The 24,954-nt window shown below is 28.1% G+C and overlaps 2 protein-coding genes across 2 annotated transcripts; one reads left to right on the top strand and one right to left on the bottom strand.

The window, feature by feature from the left end:
• Window positions 1-2,035: 2,035 nt before the first annotated feature.
• Window positions 2,036-4,651, bottom strand: LOC130666547 (uncharacterized). Its single transcript, XM_057467661.1, has 3 exons — window positions 3,004-4,651; window positions 2,369-2,940; window positions 2,036-2,294 (listed from the first exon to the last, which is right to left on the bottom strand). Exons 1-3 carry the CDS (start codon window positions 4,027-4,029, stop codon window positions 2,135-2,137), a joined length of 1,758 nt encoding a protein of 585 aa, XP_057323644.1. The 5' UTR covers window positions 4,030-4,651; the 3' UTR covers window positions 2,036-2,134.
• A 3,125-nt stretch (window positions 4,652-7,776) lies between these two features.
• LOC130666571 (beta-1,3-galactosyltransferase 5-like) lies at window positions 7,777-22,724 on the top strand. Its single transcript, XM_057467685.1, has 2 exons — window positions 7,777-8,465; window positions 17,903-22,724. Exons 1-2 carry the CDS (start codon window positions 8,339-8,341, stop codon window positions 19,003-19,005), a joined length of 1,230 nt encoding a protein of 409 aa, XP_057323668.1. The 5' UTR covers window positions 7,777-8,338; the 3' UTR covers window positions 19,006-22,724.
• The last annotated feature ends 2,230 nt before the right edge of the window (window positions 22,725-24,954 follow it).

Genomic DNA, 24,954 nt, shown 5'->3' with positions numbered 1-24,954 from the left:
GCTCCGATCCTAGTAACCTCCCAGGACATAACACTTAAAAAAGAGCTCCACTTACTTAGCCCCTCATTATAAACCGATCCGATTTATTTTAATTGGAATTGTTTGTTGGTCGTTTGTCGGTCAATGTTGGTCTATTATAATTGTTTGTCAGGTAATTGTTTATTTATAAAAAAATAAATAAAATTTAGCCTATATTTTTTTTTATTTACCCCCTCTACTTCGATATTTTACAAATTTTTTTATTCCAATTGTTAGAAAATCGTTTGTCGGTGATTGCCGGTTCATTTGAATTATTGATACAGTAGTATTAATTGACTAATTTTATTATAAACAATCGATGCTAATTGTAAGGATATTATATTTCATACATCTAACAACATTGTGGCGCTGCCTGTCAATACCTTAGATTAATTGGCAATAATTTGAACATCGGGTTTTTAATCAATCGAAACAAATAATTATTTCTTAAATTTATTTTTAATCCAAAAATTGATTATCATTATCATAAAAAAAAAAATTTATTTCTGTCGAAGACCCTTATAATAGCCATGCTAGATTTTTAATTAAATTTTTATTACAAATAAATTTATTATTTCGTTTATTTTTTTACTGTTAATTACAATTTACGTTTTTGAAAAGTAGTTTATTCAAACCGAGTAATTGAAATTACTTACAAATTATCATATTATTTCTATGTCCATTAATTTATTTTTTATATATTTACAATAAGAAAAATCTTTAAAACAGTGAATTATAAGTCAAATGACTTTTGAGTTCTGCAATTTATGACGCGCACAAAATTAAAAAACTAACAATTACAGTAAGACTTTTTTCTCAGTATTATAAATTTTTTTTTTTTTTTGATAATTAATTTACACAAGTTTAATTATTACCGTTAATGATTTCTGTTTGTAGGCTTCACACAAAAAAATTCTTTGTTCATTTTATTCAAATCTTTACCTAAGATAAATACAACCATATAAAGGATATCCTTACGGTAGTCCAGCTTAGCTTATAGGAATATTCATCTGTCCTTTTATTCATATACACGTGTCAATAGATGATACACATAGACATCCAGATACCCTCGATTCTATTGAAATTACTTCCCTGCTTAAAAAATCCGATAGATTCTTATAGCTGTATGTATAAGACCCTATACTTAACTATAGCACTTCTCATAGAACTCATCCATTCTTATAAAATCTCTATGGGAATTTATGAGAATCTATTGGATCCTATGACATTTTCTAAACAGGGTTGTGCAGATACCTAGTTCCCTGTATGAATTTCCCATGTAGAAATCCAGGTACTCATCGTTTCCTACATAGATTCTTACATAAATCCATACACTCATATATTAATTCTTATGGAATTATTACATAAATCCATACTTTCCTATATGGATCCCTATAGGTTCCCTTGTAATCCTACATGGATTTTTTTGATAGGGCACTTATATAGAAACCCAAACTCCTATATGAATTTCCCACAAAAAATCCATATATCCAAGTTCTTATCTCAAGTTCTTATATGGAAATGCAGGTATCCAGTTTTCTATGTGGGTTTCCCATATGGGAATCCAGATACCCATTGATTCTTATATAAATTCATACACCCCTAGATTAATTCCCGTGGATTCCTACATAAATCCATATACTTTCCTATGTGGTTTCATATTGGTGCCTATACAAACCCACATGGGTTTTTTTGATAGGGAAAGCAGAACAGCAATAGCTAGTCAAAGAAGTATTGAGAGGTCCTACTATGGAGATTTATATATGTTAGTCAAAGCAGTCGAAAAAAAATAATAAACAATGCAGAATCGTAGACGATGAACACAGTGGATGCGCTGAATAAAATGAGTATTAATGCAATTTAAATTATTTTTCTACAAGTATATAAAATGAAAATGATTAATTCACTAAGTTAAGTTACAGTACACTGCGGTAGAATGCACAGGAGTGTATCATAAAACTGTACATTTGAAAACTCACAATAAATAAATATAAACGTAAATGAAACAATATATTGCATTAAACTTTATTTATATATTAATACATAATATTTGTATAAATAATGTTTACATTATAACTATTTATATATTTACTGACTACATGAGACATCTTTTTTTTTAACTTATTGTGTATATTGCACCCAAAGGTTCGATTACTGTAGTAGAGTCCACAATTACAATCATATTTGAGTAACCATTGTATAATTCCCAAGTACCATTTATTCTTAAGCAATATGAGACGGGAAGATTATTGTTCTGTGCTATAATTCCTGCTAATCTGGAAGAACAAATTAAATAAAACTTGAATATTGAATTCAACGTAGAAAAATAAACCATGAGAAATCAGCTTACCGGTATTCCTGTACTTCTTCTCCAAAAGTCAATTTTTTTGGTATATCTCGAATTTTGCATTCCATATTTTTATGATATCGATTAATTATCTCTAAATTAATAAATAAATGATAATTAGGATACACAGTAACGGAACATAATTTAGAACAATTTTCTTGACGACATTTTACTTTTTTGAGATGTTTATAGTATTTAACTGCCTCATTAAGTACTTTGAAACCATTTTTTATGATTAATTTGGTATCAACTTTCAGAACTGGTGTAAAAAATGACGAACATCCACAAGATTTACATATATATACGTTAAGCAAGCTAGCTTGATCTGTCAAGCAAGTTTCCCATGTGTTGAAAATAGTTTCTCGTATATCTATTGTATATGTGAAAACATTATTAAGAAATTTTGTTGAAATTTTTGAAAAATACAATGATTTTAATAACAAAGCTCTCTTAGTGTAAATTTCTGTACACGATTTCAAATTTATAAAATCGATTATGAATTTAAAAGTTTCATTGCTTGAATCTTTGAGAAAATTCATATACCTCGGAATGTCTAATGCACTGCAACTTAAGATGTGTACTATGCAATCAAAATTATACGTATCTGACAGATGAAAAATTTTTTTATCTATAATGATTCCAGACATACTATTTCCACCTTGAAGCATCAAAACTGATTGATATTCCAAGGATGTACTATTCTTAATGCTATCTATAATTTGGCTTTCGACAAAACTATTTTCTTCAATCGAGTCAAATGAACCGTCAAAATAAACCTTATTATTTAGTTCTTTATTACGCCAATTGTCTCTTGAATTAGTATCAGAGTCATCAAGAGGGTCTGTTATTGGTAGTTTCGAAGCCACATCATGTTTAAGTGATTCAGGTTCATCATTGGTAAGATTAACAAGCTCTTTCGTTAGGGTATAATTTCGAGTAGAATTCTCATGATTATGATTATTTTTTGAAAATATTTTGGTATATATAACAGCTTGAGGTTCTATCGATGTGTGAGATTTTACACACTCTATTTTCTGTTGAAGACCATCACACTTATCCCAGCGATTATTAATACGTCGACAGTATGAGATGAAATGTCCTGGTAACATAGCTATAACACCAGATAATTGATACTGATCATCACTCAAGTTAAGATTTATTGGAAAATCTACCAACCGTCCAGGAATACTGTGAGATGCTTCAACATTGGCTCGGACATCTAACTCTATAAAAATTTGAGTATTATAAATATTTAATCTGGTGTTACAATAAGAAGAACATGTTTTTATACACAACTTCTGTGTCCATTCATTATTTAACCCTTCTTGTAGGGCATGATAGCCATTTTTTCGTATGATATCGTGATTAACTTGTAATATTATTATAGGTGAAGTGTATATATGACAGTTTGGACAGGTATGTGTTAACCATCCACTTGGCACATCATTAAAACATTGTTTATATATAGTACTCACGCAATCATATAAGTCAATTTGATTTGACTTGATCATTTCTTTAATTTTATGGCTGAACAGGTCTTCAAGAAGTACGATTCTATTTTTATACGTCGTAGCAGACAGCTCATTTTCAACGAAAAATTTCACAAATTTTAATACTTTATTTTTAGATTCGTCAATAAAAGCCATGTATTGTGGATTATCCATTGCACTAGAAGATAAAATCTGGATAATCGAATCAAATCCACAGGTGTTAGTAGCAAAGTAATATGATCCTCTTATATTAACAGGATTTCGTATATAATTCCCATTTTTTAGTAATGGCAAGTTTTGTACGTTTGTTGTAAAAGCATTTCGTTGTTGGATCTGTGAATTTGATTTAAAATATTTACCACGTGGTTTTCTTAATTCTAATGTTGGCTTATGATTTTCATTCGATTTTAGAGTGTTTTCATTAGTATCCTTTAGTTTTGTACAGCTTATTACTATTTTTTTTTGTTTTGGTGAACTATCAGTTATTATAATACGGGCTTTTGGTTTATCTTCTGCAGTCCCAATTTGATCACTACTAGTACTTTTTATACCATAAGTATCAATAGTTTTAATATCATCAAAACCAGCATCTTCTGTATCAAGTGGGTTAAAACTGAATGTTTCTTCTTCAACTTGTGGTTCTGCGTCAATATTTTTACGGTTTACAATAATTTTTTGTGTTTTAGGTTGTGGACTAGGATATGGGCCATCATTTTGATTAAAAACTTTCAAATTCGATGTAAACACGGCGGCATTACCAATATAGTAGTTAAGAATAAGTTTTACAAGCTTATCTAATCGTCATGGTAATGAATAATTTCTCAGTACTATATGCTTAATGATATTAAAATGCCCTTCCACAAAAGTTGTAAGTGCATGCTCTGCTATATAAGGAATACAAACGGCTGTCCATAGAGGAAATTCGTACGCGTTTAATATGAACTGATCAATAAAATCCTCAAAAAAAAAATGAATTGGGTTCTTCTCCAACACTGAGTGTGATCAAAGCATCATCTCGTAGATTGTGTATAAAATTTCTTACACGACTATTGGTCTTATTGAAATTAGTGTCAGGTCCACAGTTATTTTCAATAGTTTCTTCGTTTTCTCTTTGTTTTTCTTCTACATTTTTGCTATTTATATTAGTTGAATTTTCACAATCATCAAAATTAATATCAAAATTGCGGTTTTTTATAAGTTCTTCGAGTTGTTTCCGAGCATCTAAAACAGAACTGCCATTTTTTTTTATTACCGTATCTTGAAATTCATTCAGCCCAACGATGCACATCAATCGAAAAATCTTCTCGAATTGTTCGATTGTTTGACAATCAATTAACAGTGCAACACAATACATATAAAATTGACGCACCGATGTTAGACGCATGGACTTGAAGCAATCCCATTTTCGAATCATTATCATAAAATGGGCTACGTCTAGTCGAAGGTACGTATGTATTGGTTCTCGACGATAATACTCATCGTCATTAATAGCATATAAAAAACAAGTCTCAACGTATGTTTTTACGGTTTGATTATTAAATGCTAGTGATATTCCATTCATTACTGCTCGAGCAGAATCACATACAGCTTGTTTAGGTTTCGGGGCATTTTTCAACCATTGTTTTAACCACCACCATATCACTTCTGTTTCTTGACTTTCGGTAAACATATCATGAACGGATAAAGTTTCATTGTCAAAATTGATTGTGATTGAATATAAAAAAATATGACCAGATGAACTTCCATCTTCATGAACTAATGGCTTAGCGATACTACCAGTACCATCGACAGAGATAGATGAGACACTTTTTGTTGTCCTGCAATATTTTTTATAAGCATGCAACTGTGCTGGGGTACTAAATGAAATGTATAATTTTTTTCGTTTAACTTCATGAATGAAACCTTGAAATGGCATAGTACGATTCATATCTTCAATTGCTTTTATTAAATCTTTTCCATCTGAAGCTTTCACATTGAGTTCAGCATCCGTATATTCTTTTTTAGCTTGTGTTAAAATTTTTTTAGAAGGAATATGAGATGGTATTCGACCTCGGGATTTTACGTTTTCTCGAACCTCACGTTTATACCAATTTGTAGCACCTTCATGGAAAACTTCTTTTCCAACGCGTTGTCTTTTAAGGCCTTTAAGTTGACGCTTTACTTGATCGTGTTGATTATAAAAAGTTTCATGAGTTCTTATGGTAAAAACAACGTTAGTTTCATCCAGTGGCTTTTCATATAAATAACAAAATAGTGGATTTTTACAACTCTTACTTTTACAATATCCTTTGATGCGTAAGTAATGTTTACTCTCAGGTGAATCATAAATTTTCATATTTTTAAAGCTAAATGCACAAGGAAGTTCCGTATCTCGAAATATAGCTAAAGCAAGTATATCTGTCCAAACACCTCGACGCAAAATTGAATACTTGCGATTATCCTTATAGATAACGTCTGATGGTTGTATCATTTTCCACTCTTCACGCGTTATACAGACTTCAAACTTATCCAAGCCAGTTGTTTCTGCTTCAAATTCTAAAGTTTCATCTTCACTGTCAGTATCTACTGAATCAGTCGAATCATCTGATGTATCAGTAAGGTTAATTTGGTTTTTTGAGACAAATGGAATAAATGGAATACCCACATTACTACATGCAATTCTCATTATATCTCTTCTATTTTTTGTGACATTAGTATAAACACTTTCCGCTGACCATTTATTATTTAATGCATCGCTCATCTGTATCCAAACATGTGAACTGTACTTAGGATACGTTCCATCCTTAAATTCATCAATAAACTTTTCAATAGTATCCGTAGCATCCGTAACAGAAACCAAAGCTACTCTAGGCATCGTACTGAAAAATAAATATCAAGGCTATAAATTCACAAGTAAAAATATGTCACTTAAAAAATAACCAAAAAACTTGTCTTATTGAGTTTTTTAAGTTTCATGGCAACGGTTGTTATGGAAACTGTTGTCATAGAAACGGTTGTTACATGGGAATGGTTGGTCATATTAGTAGCTGATTCGGACTGTAGACGCGAGTTGGCGCGCAAAAGCCTTCTCGTATAAAAGAAAATTAATGGACATAGAAATAATATGATAATTTGTAAGTAATTTCAATTACTCGGTTTGAATAAACTACTTTTCAAAAACGTAAATTGTAATTAACAGTAAAAAAATAAACGAAATAATAAATTTATTTGTAATAAAAATTTAATTAAAAATCTAGCATGGCTATTATAAGGGTCTTCGACAGAAATAAATTTTTTTTTTTATGATAATGATAATCAATTTTTGGATTAAAAATAAATTTAAGAAATAATTATTTGTTTCGATTGATTAAAAACCCGATGTTCAAATTATTGCCAATTAATCTAAGGTATTGACAGGCAGCGCCACAATGTTGTTAGATGTGTGAAATATAATATCCTTACAATTAGCATCGATTGTTTATAATAAAATTAGTCAATTAATACTACTGTATCAATAATTCAAATGAACCGGCAATCACCGACAAACGATTTTCTAACAATTGGAATAAAAAAATTTGTAAAATATCGAAGTAGAGGGGGTAAATAAAAAAAAATATAGGCTAAATTTTATTTATTTTTTTATAAATAAACAATTACCCGACAAACAATTATAATAGACCAACATTGACCGACAAACGACCAACAAACAATTCCAATTAAAATAAATCGGATCGGTTTATAATGAGGGGCTAAGTAAGTGGAGCTTAAAAAAGATGTCGATATCGTAACATTGATAGTTTTCGTTTTCTATTATCCAGTATCGATATATCGTCTCCAAAATATATCGATAGTTGAAATATCGAAAGATATCACCCATCCCTACTCATTCCACTTTCCACTTCCACCCAAAAAGATACCAACTACGAAAGTTTTCACTCTGAGACGTCAGAAACGTACGAAACTCGTTCGGAGAACAATCCAAGTGCCGAAAATATTAAACTCAACAGTAGTCCAAGTTGAGATAGGTTATATTTAACCTCGAAAAAGGATCAATCGTGAGTTCAAATAAATTTTATGCGGTAAATTTATTCATGAAATTAATTAATAACATATCTGGTGCTTACTGTGTCAATGATAAATTAATAACTAATGGATCAGGATAAATCGTGACAGAAATAAAGCGAGTGATATATTTTGAATAATTGAATTTTTTAAATAAAAAACATGATTGAAGTAAACGGGTTCAGTTTCGTAATTTATTTTTTGCAATCACTCAAGGACAAGAGAAACTTTGGTAATATTTCTTGAAACTATGGAACAAATCCTTCAGCCTTACTTACTAAATAATCATCAGTCTGTAATTTAAAAATTTTATATATTTACAAGTGCCTATTTTAAAATATAAATTATGGTATAGCTTAATTATAATTTTATAAATTAACAAAAAGATAAAAGTTATTTTAAATTTTTGAATTATAAATTATGACATATTTATAAATCAAAGATGTTTTTTTATATTCGTAATCGAAGTGTGAGAATAATCATACTTGGGTTCGTCATACTCAGTATTTACATGTATTATCGTACTACTGTAGATTCCTACAATAATTTCATCGAGTTCGTAAATACGAGTAAGTATTTATTATTCATTTTAATAATTTTACGTGATGCTAAAAGTAAAAGACATTCAAGAATTACGATGCTTTCATTAACAAGTAATTTGTCATTAGAATAAACCTGATTAAAAACTCCGATTGGATCCGATTAGAAAATTCTAATCGCATTTAATATGAAATTTACGATTACTCCTGCGATACCCTAAAAGATAAGAAGTATATCAATGTTTTAAAAAATTTCTAAACGATTTAAAACTAATAGTGTAAAAATTAAAAAAGACTCTTATATATGTAATAAGTATATTGTAGAAAGAAAAAAGCATAATCTTTATGTTTATACAGAATGTGGTAAAGACTTGTTAGTATATGTATGATAGCGGGTCGAAAAATTTGATCTGATTTTAGTCTAACTGGACGGTATTTGGACTACTTGGTCTGTTATTGAACTTTGATAAAAATTTTAATCTGTTTTTGATCTACCCGGACTGAAAAATTTTACCTGATTTTAGTCTGATTGGACTATTTGATCTGATTTTGATCTTTTATGAAAATTTTAAGCTGTTTTCGGCCTGCTACTTTAAAAAACAAACGCGTTACGAGCAGACTAAATTAGATTAATTCGTGAACTTTAAAAAATTTTAGTTCTGAAAATTTACAAGGACAAAACTAGATTAAATCATGAACTTATAAAATTTTTATTTATGGGCAATATTTATGGAAAAATATTAAGTTGCAGAATTGATTATGTTTTATTTACTATTTATTTACTATCTTTTGTTTAAAAATGTCGGCAGTTAATGAAAATTTGACAGCTTAATTTTTTAGTTGTCTTCATTGAATATTTATATCATTGAATAAAAGTGATAAAACAACTCTTAGCATGTCAAGAATTTTCTCTTATTCACTGGATAAAATTGAAAATATTTTGGCATAAGAAAACATCAAAATTCTTGTGCTACGGAGAAAAATGTTGGCTCGAAATCTACCAATTTTTATTATGCTGTCGACCAAACTTGAAACAGAAAGTAAAGTATCCAAAAAATTACTATGCTCTTATAAAAAACTATTATGCTGCATCAAAATTATTATAATGTATGGAAGTAATTGATATTGAAGTAATGTGATACAGTATAATCATTTTTTGCAAGAGCACGATAATTTTTTGGATGCTTTACTCCCTGTTTCAAGTTTAGTCGACAGCATTGTAAAAATTGGTAGGTTTCGAGCCAACGTTTTCTCTGTGTAACATCTTATTATGGAAGCGCATTAGCATGTTTTAAATACCAAGAAAATTAAAATAAATTAATAAATCTAGATTATTATTATTATTATTATTTATATTTATAAAAAGTCCTGTATTTGTTCTTAAAAATAATTGAACACAGAGCAATAATTATAATAAAAAAGTATGTTTTTAGTCTAAACGCGATCTAAAAAAGACTAAATATCATACGAAAATAAGTCTGATATTAGCCTGGATAAGGAATAGTACAGGCAAAAACAGATTAAATTCTTATATAAAATAAATACGATTTATAAACTTGAATTAAAGGAAAAATATTTGAATTTATCATTTATTTTAAAACAGATCTAATTTTTTGACCCGGGAGATATTATAATTACAATTATTTAAATACTTAAAATCAAATTGTCTTTTTCTCAGTAGTCTCTAAGGACCCTGGAGGTTGCGACTTTAAATAAATAAATAAAAAAAAAAAATTGACGATTAACTTTAAATCAGTTTTAATAAAAAATCGGAGTTAAATGGAAAAAAAATGGTTATTTTTCGATATAATCCGATGATAATATTCCTATTGGTTTCGATCGAAAAATAAATTTATTATTTTCCGATTGACTCCGATTCAATCTGATTTAAAAATTTTAATCAGATTTAATCGGAAATTAATAAATATTTTTTTACGACTCAATCTGATTAAAATTTAATCGGGAACTTTGAATGATGCCGAGCAATTCTGTTTGAATGTTTGAATCTGATAGAAATCTGATTGAGTTTCAATCGAAGTTTTTAATCAGGTAAATTGTTAAAAATCAACATCAATAAATTACAAAAAGATCTTAATTATTTTTTAATGGCAGTAAAGTAAAAGACCGTCATCATTAACCGCTCACTTTTCAATGGAGTGAAAATTTTTTTTTTTTTTATAGTTATTTTTTGTCGTGTGAAATATTAGAGTAATATTTTAATTTTTTAAATAATGTCTATAATTTGTTGTTATTAATTTTTTAAATTAGGTCGTTGATTGTTCCCATAGTCGCTCAATAGTGATGTACTCGATCAACACATGGCTCTTTACTCGCTCAGTAATGACAATATCAATTGAACTATCATAAGTTTATTCATTTGAAGCATAATTTATAAAATATATTACTCTGTTTAATTTTCACAATTATTTTTATATGAGTGTTCCTAATTTATTCTCTTGTTTTCACTAGTACAGTAGTCGCAAAAGTTCTAAATTTTATAATTTCAAGAGTTAAATCATAAAAAGAAATCGATTTTTGAGCAATAAATCGGTTTACAATTTTTTTCAATATGAAGTATCGTTTTAAAAAATTCCTAAAGCTCATAATTTCATCGGAAATTGAATGAGGAATTAAAAAAAAATAGTTTCATATTTTTATAATTATCGTAACATGGTTGAAAATTAAAATTGAGAAAGTTACCTCGTTTTTTTTAAGGTTCTTATGAACAGATATTGCTGATATTTTTTTTCTTAGAAGCTATCATCATGCCCCAAACTATATCCGGTAATTAGATCAATTGATTCACAAGCCCGTGTAAAAAAAATTTGTTCCAAAAAGATTCCAAAAAAGTTCTGCATGTGGAACTTCTAAACATGAGACAGATTAGAACTTCGAATGGAACTTTTTTGGAACGTTAGTCATTTTGATGATAAATAAAAAGTTTTTATGAGTGAATTTAGAGTCAAAAAAGAACGTTCTTAGAAATTTTTTTTTTAAATATACAGTAAAAAATATTGTGTTAAAATTAACATAATTTGTATGTTAAAACGGTCCGCATAATATCTGTCATTTTTTAACACAGACTATTTGTGTTGAATTTTAACATCAAATTTGTGTTAAAATTCCAATACGAAATTTGGGTAAGGAGCTATTCATAAATTACGTAAGCAAATTTTAGGCAATTTTGATACCTCTCTCCCCTAAAATAAGCAATAGTAAGATTTTTCATTTAGACCTCCCTTCCTATCTTAGTATTACGTAAGAGTATTAAAGTAAAAATCAGTGTTTTAAATATCGAAAAATCTTTTTATAATGAAGAATTATTTGTTTGATGTACTGTCTGTCTTTAGAGCACATGAAATAATTAAAACTAATTTTAAACACACATTTCTTCTCATTGTTAACTTTTTGTATTCGAAGATTTTTGTTTCGTTGCATTAAAATATAACATCTAAGACATAATATTAAAATATAACATACAACATTTAAAATAAATATATATTAAAATGTAATATATATTAGACCGGTTCAAAAAAAATCGACTATTTTTTTTTTTCAAAACCCGCAGTGAAATATCTTCCTAGTCATGAAAAAAGAAGCCTGTGGAAACGGGAGCTCTTAATATCAATTTTGAAAGGTCGCTCATCGTAAATTTCTATTTTACGTTTAAATAACATGGAAAAAAGAATTTTTTAACTTTGGAATTTTACAACTCTAAATAAATTGTCTCTTATGTTTTTTCTCTAAGTCTACTCCTTTAAAAGTTATTCGAGTTTAAAGTTCAACACGTAATTAATTTAACCTTTTTTTCTTAAGTTTTCTTAAATATTTCATGATTATTATTGAAAAAAAAAAAAAAATTTGTCTTAAAATATTAAATTATCAAGTTTAACGACGTTGACAAAGTAGATCTTTATTGTTCTACTATGAGGAATAAATGACTTTTCAACTTAAAAAATCTGAAATTAATTCTCTCTGAAGTTTAAAAAAATTTGAATTTTATGTACATAATTTTTCTTAAATAAGTGTCGTCTTTTCATCAAAATGTCATTGTTGGGTTATTGATATTTAATTGTTGTTCTTAGCATTTCATTGTTCATAGTTTTGATAGCTGAAGTGAAAATCGTTAATTTTATAAACTGAAAATAATCGTGTTAAACTTAAAGCTATTATCTATACCATTTAAAAATTGCAAAATAATTTTTTTCGAAGATGAGTTTTATTATTATACCACAATTTAAGAAAAAAAGGTTAAATTGATTACATGTTGAACTTTAAACTCGAATAACTTTTAAAGGAGTAGACTTAGAGAAAAAACATAAGAGACAATTTATTTAGAGCGTTCAATTTTGTTCAAGAATATGTATCTTTTACCCTGACATGTTAGTTCCAAAATGAGTTGTAAAATTTCAAAGTTTAAAAATTTTTTTTTCCATGTTATTTAAATGTAAAATAGAAATTTACGATGAGCGACCTTTCAAAATTGATATTAAGAGCTCCCGTTTCCACAGGCTTCTTTTTTAATGACTTGGAAGATATTTCACTGCGGGTTTGGAAAAAAAAAAAAAAATAGTCAATTTTTTTGAACCGGTCTAATATATATATTATTTCTATAGTATATAATGGTAACATAATTATATCATTTTAAATAATAGACTACCAGCCATATACTATCCCCGAATATAATTAATTTTTGATATCAAATTGAAGATATTATAAATATAAATGTGAGACCGAAGAATATATACTTCATATTTTTTACCTTTATATCTATAGGTATAAAATACATAAAATGTTCCCGCTGAATTTAATGTTTGTGTGTACTGATACCTAACAATATCTATTTAGCATGCTCTTCTGTTTTGCTAAAAGTAAATTAAGCAACAGCGCGACAAGTATAGAAGTAAGGTAATACCAAAAACTGACGCATATTAGAAATTATCCAAATTATCGACTAATCTGTTAAAATAAATCTTACGTAAGATTTCTTAAGTAGCACCCCCTGGGTACAGTAAGCATGCATGAAGATTCAAGTTGACCCCCCCCCCTGAAAAGTGCTTACGTAATTTGTGAATAGCCCCTAATACGAGAAGTGAATTCGACACTTTTTAAATGTCAATGGTGTCACAAAAAAATTTTAACTTTAACATTTTATTCTTGTACGATAGATATTCATTAAATATAATTTATATATATTATTGTGAAGATATCAAAAGTCAAAATAATTATTATTTAACAATCAACTATTTTTTTGTATCAAACGATTTTTTTATTTAAAGAGAGAGTAAAGATTTAAAAAAAATAATGCAATACTTTATAGCAGTTGTAAAGAGTAAATTAATGAATTTCTTTTAACCCTTCAGCACTCTCGCTATGAGATTTCCTCTCACGCTCATTAATAACTCAAATTTTCTTTTAAATTTCCAATGGAATGACTACGTGATTTTTTTTCTATCTGTCAAAAAATTAAAATCACTTCAGATCCATCACGTTCTTCATTCCTACTTTTCTTCGAACGTAACTTTTATCTGTCTTTCGTTTATTCATACGTGTCACTAAAAACTTTTACTTTTTATGCAAGTGAGCGTTTCGTGTAACCTACATTAGGCACAGGTTGTGATACCCCGAGAGTGCTGAAGGGTTAAACCAAAAAACACATTTTTATTTGGTGGAAAAATAATTTTCCATTACATAAAATAATTCGAAATGACAACTAAATCTTTTTGATTAGTATGATAAAAATTCCAGATTATAGTAAGTGTTAAATTTAACATATATTAGTAATTAAACTTTTTAAATTTAATTGATATTTATAAAATGTCGATTTTACTTTCATTTCTCTAGTAATTTTTCCATGACTATCGATTGAGTTTTCAACATAAATTGTGTTTTAAGGTAGTTCCAGCATGAAACCACTTTACGACAGATTCGGCTGAAATTTTTTTCACAGGTTTAGAATAGCTTTATTTATGAATTCCTAAAATTTCATAATTTTTTACCATTTAGATCGCGAGATATTTAAAGACAAAGTTCGCGATTTTGAGGGTCATGTCCCATTTAAAGAATGTAAAATGTCCGGTCTCTCCAACTATTTTTTATTATATTAAAAAATTCTCTCGACAGAATTGGAAAAAAAAGTAGGAGAGTGTTGAAAAATGTTTTTAGAATAAGTTAAAACAATAAAAGTAGAACCTCACCATTTTGTTATCGAGATATAATAATTGAAAAAAATAATTTTAGATTCATTTCCAACCTGCTTACTTTACAAATAATTGTGATCTGGCAACGCTGTCCGCAACGCTCACTGATATAGCGTAGAATAAAAAGCGGGAAATTCAAATTTTTCACGGTTTTAGTAAAATTTAGCTACGTGACCAAAATATTTAAATCACTATTTAAATTAGTTATAAATAAAGAAACGATTAAACAAATAAATAAATATAACACTGTTTTTCTTTTAAACTCATATATTTTATAAAAAAATTAACATAAAGTAAAAACATAAATTTTTAATGACGGTATAAATATTTAAATATATTTAAATAAAAATTTAACACAAGTAACATAACGTTAAAATAAACTTTGGGTAATTTATAAATAAATGACTTATTTCACTCAATGTTTGGTTTTAAAAAATTAATAAGTTTGTTAATTATTCTCTTATTTTTGGTTACTCTAGGTTTTCCATTCTAATTTACTTGACATTAACTCAACAATGCCATTTCCTCCAAGATTATTGAACGTAGTTGTAAGTAACTCGTACGTTATTTTTGCAATTGCCACCTTTGTGCCGTAATTGCTTGAGCATTTTTTAAATTAAATAATATTATTAGAAAGCGCAATACTATTTGAATATACTGAGACCGTAAACAAAAATATATAAACACTCAAAGCAACGTTGCCAGATCACTGAAACTAGCAATATGTAATTGTATGTCCCGGGTCGAAAAATTTGATCTGATTTTAGTCTAACTGGACTGTATTTGGACTACTTGGTCTGTTATTGAACTTCGATAAAAATTTTAATCTGTTTTTGATCTACCCGGACTGAAAAATTTGACCTGATTTTAGTCTGATTGGATTATTTGATCTGATTTTGATCTTTTATGAAAATTTTAAACTGTTTTCGACCTGCTACTTAAAAAAACAAACGCGTTACAAGCAGACTAAATTAGATTAATTTGTAAACTTTAAAAATTTTAGTTCTGAAAATTTACAAGGACAAAACTAGATTAAATCATGGACTTATAAAATTTTTATTTATGGGCAATATTTATGAAAAAATATTAAGTTGCAGAATTGATTATGTTTTATTTACTATCTTTTGTTTAAAAATGTCGGCAGTTAATGAAAATTTGACAGCTTAATTTTTTAGTTGTCTTCATTGAATATTTATATCATTGAATAAAAGTGATAAAACAACTCTTGAAATGTCAAGAATTTTCTCTTATTTACTGGATAAAATTGAAAATATTTTGGCATAAGAAAACATCAAAATTTTTGTGCTACGGAGAAAAATGTTGGCTCGAAATCTACCAATTTTTATTATGCTGTCGACCAAACTTGAAACAGAAAGTAAAGTATCCAACAAATTACTATATGCTCTTGTAAAAAATTATTATGCTGCATCAAAATTATTATAATGTATGGAAGTAATTGATATTAAAGCTCATCGATAAGTTTCTCGCGCGTAATAAGTAATGTGATACAGTATAGGGGAGGGTGGGGCAGAGCGGCCCCCCTAAGCCAATTATTATTTTTTGTGGTTTTCAACCATAAGATCACTTTACTTTTGTCCTATTTCGAACAAATTTATGGACATTTTGCCAAAATTCTGAAAATTTTTTTTTTATTTTTGTGGGGCAGAGCGGCCCCCCTTCAAAAAGTGATAAAAAAAAATTTTTTTTTCGTTTTTTTTTTTTTTTTAATTGTTTTCATCATTAAGAATGTATTTCTTTCTCTTGACTACTATTTTTGGTTTTATATTACTCGAAAAAAATTTTTTAAAGCGTAAAAAATCGTTCACTCTCGATTACTTTAATTACTAATTGTTATTTAATAAAAAAAAAATCAATTCTATAATTTTACTTTATTTCAAAAATTTATCAACTAAAAAAAAAAATTTAATTTTTATAAATTTTTAGTGACCAAATTTGCCTCTTACATAAAGAAACGGCCGAAAAATATTAAAAAATAATTTTTTCGGAAGTTTCGGCTGGTCCATTTTGCCCCAGGTGTTATGCGTAGGGCTAGAAATGTGAAATTATAATAATTTTTTTTTAATTTGACGATAAAAATATGAAAAAATCACTTTTTCAAAATTTTGGGCTTGTCCATTTTGCCCCAAATGTCATGCGTAGGGGTAAAAATGCGCAAACATATCGGATTTATAGTAATTAGTCGAAAAAAAAAAAATTTTTTTTTTGGTCAAAATTTCAGGGGGGCCGCTCTGCCCCATGGGGGCCGCTCTGCCCCACCCTCCCCTAATCATTTTTTGTAAGAGCACGATAATTTTTTGGATGTTTTACTTCCTGTTTCAAGTTTAGTCGACAGTATTGTAAAAATTGGTAGGTTTCGAGCCAACATTTTCTCTGTGTGACATCTTATTATGGAAGCGCATTAGCATGTTTTAAATACCAAGGAAATTAAAATAAATAAATAAATCTAGATTATTATTATTATTTATATTTATAAAAAGTCCTGTATTTGTCCTTAAAAACAATTGAACACAGACCAATAATTATAATAAAAAAGTCTGTTTTTAGTCTAAACGCGATTTAAAACAGACTAAATATCATACGAAAATAAGTCTGATATTAGCCTGGATAAGGAATAGTACGGGCAAAAACAGATTAAATTCTTATATAAAATAAATACGATTTATAAACTTGAATTAAAGGAAAAATATTTGAATTTATCATTTATTTTAAAACAGATCTAATTTTTTAACCCGGGGTGTGAATGTCTGTGTGCCGAGGCTTCTAAATTTTTGTCTATAGTAAATACCCTGACTATACTATACCACGCTGGAACTACCTTAATTTTAAAGGAACACTTGATCAATGTTGATAACTATGATTTTTTTACCATGTAACACTTTTAAAGTTTCAAATAGTAAATCGACTCGAAATTTTAAATTAACCCAGTGAAATGTCTTGATTTAACACAAAAAATTTAATACGGACTGTTTTCAACACAAATACACAATATTTTTTACTGTGTAGTAATCGGATTTAGGGTCTTTTACCTTCTTCAGTTTTTCTTTTAAAAGAAAACAAAGTTTTCAATGTCTATTACTTTAAGCATCACAATAATTATTTAACCCTCAATTACTCGCCCAAAATAAATTACTTGCCGCTAAAATGTGCTTTGATCCCATGTGAGTAATTAAGAGTTAAAAACTACTATTTTTATCACTGAAATAAAAAAAAAGATATTTGATCAAAGAATATTTAAAAATATTTCAGGTAATTTACCTGCAAGTCATGACTCACAATTTGAAAATGTAACTGTGGAATTTTCCTTCATTTTATTACAAAAAAATACAAGCTCCGAACAATCAATTACAAATTCAAGTATAGGACAGAACTTAAATAACCAATCTATCTCAACATCTGCATCACCTCAATCTATATTATCAATTAATAATTCAACTAACTTGCAATTGAACAACAGTAATCTAACCATACAAGATTCACCATCAAAAATAATAGTAACGAATTCCAGTCTCACAATTTTAGTGCGTAATAATAGTGCACGTGCTATATATCAAGCTGGCCATGACGTAGCGGTGCCTGAAAAATGTCCAATAAATGGTAAAGATATGAATCTAGTCATAGTAGTTACATCTGCGCCATCTCATATTGAAGCAAGAACGGCTATTAGACAAACATGGGGACATTTTGGTCAGCGAACTGACGTCAGTATAGTATTTATTCTTGGAACAACAAATGATAATAAATTAGAAAAACTTATTAAGTATGAAGAAAAACTTTATGCCGACATCATACGAGGCAGATTTATTGATTCCTATAATAACTTAACACTGAAAACTATATCAACTCTGGAATGGAAAAATAAATTCTGCTCAGACGCTAAATTTTTACTAAAAACAGATGATGACATGTTTATAAATGTACCGCGATTGTTATCATTCATAAAGCAGCACGAAAAAGAGACAAATGTAATTTATGGGAGATTAGCGAAAAATTGGAAACCAATTAGAAATAAAAAGAGTAAATATTACGTATCACTAGAACAATTTAAACAAAAATTGTTTCCAGATTTTACAACAGGACCAGCATATTTATTATCAAAAGATGTAATTAATAAACTTTACGAAGCTGCGTTAGAGCAAACTTATTTGAAACTTGAGGATGTATTCACTACTGGTATCGTTGCTCATAAAATCGGTATTAGGCGCATTCACGTGAGCGAGTTTTTAAATAAAAAAATTTCATACAATCCGTGTAATGTTCAAAGGGGAATAAGTATACACATGGTAAAATATGGCGAACAATTTGATCTCTGGAAAAAATTATTAGACGGCAAAAGTAAGTGTAAGTTATAAGTAAAAAACAAACACCATTTTATATCATGACCAATAATGTTTTCAACTGTAAAAAATTTTTTATGTGAAAATAGTCCTCGAAAACTTTGTCTTTGGTGTGGATTGACGGTGTGAAATATCAAGTGGTGTAAATTTAACACGATTGAGTGTTATCTTTCACACCATTCAGTGTTATTAGCTCAGAACTCATATATTGTCCAATCACACACGGATAAATTATTCTTGTTTAAAATTCTGTGGTGTCATAGTAGTGCCGGACCAAATTGGCCACCTGTCAAAAATTGAAATAAACACATGCAGAAATTACTATGGCCATAGTAATTTTTGCTTGTATTCATTTCAGTTTCCGACAGGTGACCGGCATTACTACGACACCACAGCATTTTGAAGAATAATTTATCCGCGTATGATCTGTAGTTAAATATGACCCAATAACTGTTTTTAATATTTTAATTTATTAATTTAACATTAACTTCAAAAATTACAAATTAACTTTCATTAATAATGATTTTAAAAAAATATGATTAATAACTGAACCACTAAAAAATATAATCTCGAGTATTTTTAATCGAAAAAATTACTTATTATTGGTAACATTGCATTCATTAATCGAATGTAAATTAATTACAAACTAACAATTTATGTATATCAAGTTATTCATTCTAAAAAGACTTAGATTTTAATCCGCCCTTTTGGCTTTAGGAAACTCTAAAGCCAAAAGGGCGTGTAATTTTTTATTTAATTGCTATATATATATTGTAGAATTGTTTTAAAGCTGTAAATTTGAAAAAAAAAAATTGAAAACCAAAAGGGCGTATAATTTAAACGATATGCCCTTTTGGCTTTATAAAATTTTTTTTTTAATTTTTAGCTATAAAATAAGTAAAAAACGAATGGCAATGAAAAAAAAAATTATACGCCATTTGGGTTTAAACTTAGTGACCAAAGCCAAAAGGGCGTTTAAAAATATAAGACCTTTTGGAATTAATAACGAGATGTAAATCTTTGGTTCCGTAACAAATTGCCCTCGGACAAAACAACCTCGACAAAATAACCTGAAAAAAAAATAATTTTGTTATAAAATAACCTTAACAACAATAACCTTCAAGTACGAATTTTATCGTTATAGATTTATGTAAATTTTTTCAGGTTATTGTTGTTCAGGTTATTTTGTTCTAGGTTATTTTCTCGGGGTTATTTTGTCGAGGTTATTTTGTCTGAAGATAACTGCCAAAAGGGCATATTACAGCAGTAGATAGGGTTCCATGCCAAAAGGGCGTATAAAAAATTTTTTTTGCCATTCTTTTTAGAATCGCTCGAAACGTAAAGATCTGCAGAAAAAAAAATTTTTGACGTACTAACGCCAAAAGGGCGTATCTTAAGATATACGCTCTTTTGGTTTTGGAAATTTTTTTTTCAATTTAAGGCTTAGAACATGTTCACAAAACGATTGGCACCAAAAAAAAAAACTATACGCCCTTTTGGTGGTACGAGATTTGTACGACCTTTGTAAGGTATTTTATGGTTCGAAGTTGATAAATAAACGATTCTATTAACATAAATATTTTTGTTTGAGATGATATTAATTTAAAATTAAAACATATAATAAAAATTTTTATAAAAATAATTTTTTTATCATATCGTCAAAATTAAAATTTATTTTTCATTGTGTCTATCAAAGTAAAATTTTCACACCAAATCATTTACACCACATAGCGGACTCTGAATTTTTTACAGTGAATAACTACTTAATTAATTTTACAAACTATTATTATTAATGGGTATAAATGTTTTTTTTTGTATCTATATATTTAAAATTGAATTAATGCTTAATGATAATGAAAACTTGTATGAATAATTATTTATTGTTTCGAAATGAAATTATATTTTATGATAATAATTATTTATAAGCCGTAACCACTTAAAGAATAATGAAATTTCCGAGATTAATTAAATAATATTTTTCATAAAAGTTTATTTACCAACTCTATACTTTCACGTTTGTTTCGAAACAAAATTTCATCATTTTTACAAGATAGATTATAGTTTGAAGTATTGTTAAGTATTGCCATATTTATTTATTTAATGGAATATCCCTGATTAAAAAAAGTGATTTAAAACGATTTGCAATGTTAAATGCCCATAAGAAGAGGGATTCAAAAGCATTTAAAAGTATTTAAAATTTTTTATTTCAAATCGTTTTAAATCGCTTTTTTTAATCAGGGATGTAGAAAATTTATGAATTAAATTAAGATAAATTAAAAGCTAAAGAATTTAATCTAAAAGCAAAAAATGACAAAAAATAAGTAGAAGCATAATTTCCATGACATTGCGTCAGCTGATGACGATGTTCCTGATTATATAGATAAGCTACTTCTTAGTAAAAATTATATACACAATTAAAAAATTTTATATTCAAGTTTATAATTACAAAGTTTATAGTATTCAATAAAATATTGACTGACAGTTCTTGTCTAACAATATTTATATTCAAATGAAAGGTCATAATCGACTACCCGTCATAAGCCTGGTCTAGGAGACGTAAGGGGAACTTTTTCTTGGAATTCCAGTCTCCCCACTACAGTCGACTCTGTCTAAAGGTTCCACGTCGGGACAGGACCATTGCCTAAAGGTTCCCTCCCCACCATCAGCACTTCCCCTACAATATATTCCCCTCGAGCGCCGAAGCGCATGCTAAAACGAACACATTGCGCAGTAAACATAACCTCAGAAAATCGTGCATTTAAAGTTAGCGCTCGAAAACTGAATTGTGATTCGTCAGTTGAGAAAGCGAGTGGGGGAATATCCGGGAACCTTTAAGCAATGTATCCTGGAACCTATAGACAGCGGGAACCTTTATAATACTCGTTATGTCTCTTTTATTTTATATGATTTTAAACGTCAAATTTACGTTTTGTTACAACGCCACTGCCGATTTTTTTGGTGCTTACGGTGCTAAAATAAATACTTATTTTTTTACGCTAATCATAATTATAATGCAAAAACTTCTAATGATAACGGTATTAATTACAGTAAAAACAATAATAATTTTATTGATAAAGATAATGCTCAATAAAGCTTAACAATTGTAACCGAAGCTTTGAATAAAATTTATGAACAATCAATTATATTTTACTTAAAATTTATTGAATTATTATCTGAAAAAAATAGATACAGTTGGATTCCATTAACTCGGAACTTCCCCTCAATCCTACCCCCACTACGAACTACGCTGTCACCCACTCGATGCTATACATTTTCATATATCTGTGTATATTTATTAGACTGGACCAAAAAAATCGACTATTTTTTTTTTTTTAACGATACTGTGTAAATATTATTTGGGATGACAAAAAAAAATTATTGTAAAAATTTGAGCCCTTAATTTTGATATTAAGAGGTGTATCATCGCAATTTTCGATTTTTTTTAAATGAGCGGGTTTTTGTCTCATAACTCTCAATCCATCGAGATAAACGAAATCGACTCAGATACATTTTTTGAAGGAAATCTGATGCTCTACAAAAAAGGTCTGATTGAAATTTTTCGTCAGATTAACCGTTTCCTTATAATCATGCTTTGAACGTTGGTATGATTTTAAAATTTGATTGTTCAACTTTGGAATTTTGTAATTCATGTAAAAATAAGTTTTCGGAAAAAGACAATGAATATTCTTGAAGGAAATTGAATGCTCTACAAAAAAAGTCTCTTAACAATTTTCGCTAAATTCACTCTTTCAAAAGTTATTCAAGGTTGAAGTTATGTAAAACGACTTCAATAATCTTGAATAACTTTTGAAGGAGTGAATTTAGCGAAAATTGTTAAGAGACTTTTTTTGTAGAGCATTCAATTTCCTTCAAGAATATTCATTGTCTTTTTCCGAAAACTTATTTTTACATGAATTACAAAATTCCAAAGTTGAACAATCAAATTTTAAAATCATACCAACGTTCAAAGCATGATTATAAGGAAACGGTTAATCTGACGAAAAATTTCAATCAGACCTTTTTTGTAGAGCATCAGATTTCCTTCAAAAAATGTATCTGAGTCGATTTCGTTTATCTCGATGGATTGAGAGTTATGAGACAAAAACCCGCTCATTTAAAAAAATCGAAAATTGCGATGATACACCTCTTAATATCAAAATTAAGGGCTCAAATTTTTACAATAATTTTTTTTTTGTCATCCCAAATAATATTTACACAGTATCGTTAAAAAAAAAAAATAGTCGATTTTTTTGGCCCAGTCTAATATTTATATATAAATCATACATGTGATACAAGAGCGCATGCGTGTAGTTACTCTTTAAAAAAAAAGTGGCATTTGATAAGTCGGAATTTCCAGGAAATTTCCGTGCCTCTGTAGACTGGCTGTCCGAGTTAATAGAATTCGACTTGTGAATTTTTATAATTAATTTTTCTATTTTTTCCTATTGTTAGTTTATAATTTTAACGGAGGCTTACAACGGGCTGTTCGCTAAGAAACTCAAAAAAGTGGTAGAGTAGGGGAAGCTGCTTCGACTCAGTAACTGCCGATTGAGAGAACGAGGCTTATAACGGGTAGTCGACTGTATTATTATTACATATGATCCATCAGTTTTCGATTGATTTTTTTTACTATTTAATCAGACGGTAAAGACATAATTAAAATCCATTAAAAGAACTAAATATATCAGTTATTCTCGAATGAACAAAAGTTAAAAATTTTTTAATAAGAAAAAACTGTAAGGATAAAAATGATAAACTATTTGTATTAAATAAGTCGAGTAATATCGATTTTAAATATTTTTTATGATCTGTTGATACTGTGATAAATAATTTACTTAAATTACTGAAAATAATATTTAGTATAACGTTTTATTTTATTCTCAACTAAGCCTTATTAATTTTTTTAAACATTCAATGTAATTTAATTTAACTATAAAAATCAGAAAGTTGCTTAACTTAAATATCGTTAAATCATTTAATATTTTTTAATACTTATTGTTATAATAATTTGTATAATTAGTATGATAATACCAACTATGGAGAATTACATTTTTTTAGTCATTAATATTTTATGAAAGATTACTTGTACGTCACATCAAGATAATGTAATGAATATGTAAAATAATTATGATTTCAACACGAAACAATGTCACAATTTTTATACTTTCTTTTTTGTTTTTAGTCAATTAGAATTATATTAGAAATTTTTTTTCTAAATTTAAAAAAAAAAATTATTTATGTTTTTATCCCAGCATTTAGACGTTATTACCAAAAAATAATTTGTGCCTACATTTATCATAGAAACATTAGGTAACTAATTAATAAATCTATGTCAATATATCACAGTAGAAAAGATTCATCCCGGGTCGAAAAATTTGATCTGATTTTAGTCTAACTGGACTGTATTTGGACTACTTGGTCTTTTATTGAACTTCGATAAAAATTTTAATCTGTTTTTGATCTACCCGGACTGAAAAATTTGACCTGATTTTAGTCTGATTGGACTATTTGATCTGTTTTTGATCGTTTATGAAAATTTTAAGCTGTTTTCGACCTGCTACTTTAAAAAACAAACGCGTTACAAGCAGACTAAATTAGATTAATTCGTGAACTTTGAAAAATTTTAGTTCTGAAAATTTACGAGGACAAAACTAGATTAAATCATGGACATATAAAATTTTTATTTATGGGCAATATTTATGAAAAAATATTAAGTTGCAGAATTCATTATGTTTTATTTACTATTTTTTGTTTAAAAATGTCGGCAGTTAATGAAAATTTGACAGCTTAATTTTTTAGTTGTCTTCATTGAATATTTATATCATTGAATGAAAGTGATAAAACAACTCTTAAAATTTCAAGAATTTTCTCTTATTCACTGGATAAAATTGAAAATATTTTGGCATAAGAAAACATCAAAATTCTTGTGCTACGGAGAAAAATGTTGGCTCGAAATCTACCAAT

The sequence above is a fragment of the Microplitis mediator genome, chromosome 4 (genome assembly GCF_029852145.1).
Source record: "Microplitis mediator isolate UGA2020A chromosome 4, iyMicMedi2.1, whole genome shotgun sequence".
Lineage (NCBI taxonomy): Eukaryota > Metazoa > Arthropoda > Insecta > Hymenoptera > Braconidae > Microplitis > Microplitis mediator.
Note: the sequence above shows the minus strand (reverse complement) of the source record. Positions and strands in the feature narration are given on the sequence as shown.

What these genes read in the sequence shown, in the direction of transcription:
- LOC130666547 (XM_057467661.1), bottom strand. Translation starts at nt 4,029, where the DNA reads ATGGATAATCCACAATACATGGCTTTTATTGACGAATCTAAAAATAAA. An exon ending in GTGGAAATAGTATGTCTGGA is followed by an intron (nt 2,941 to 3,003) that starts ATCATTATAGAT and finishes TGCATAGTACAC; the next exon opens with ATCTTAAGTTGCAGTGCATT. An exon ending in GAAGAAGTACAGGAATACCG is followed by an intron (nt 2,295 to 2,368) that starts GTAAGCTGATTT and finishes TTGTTCTTCCAG; the next exon opens with ATTAGCAGGAATTATAGCAC.
- LOC130666571 (XM_057467685.1), top strand. Translation starts at nt 8,339, where the DNA reads ATGTTTTTTTATATTCGTAATCGAAGTGTGAGAATAATCATACTTGGG. An exon ending in CATCGAGTTCGTAAATACGA is followed by an intron (nt 8,466 to 17,902) that starts GTAAGTATTTAT and finishes AAAATATTTCAG; the next exon opens with GTAATTTACCTGCAAGTCAT.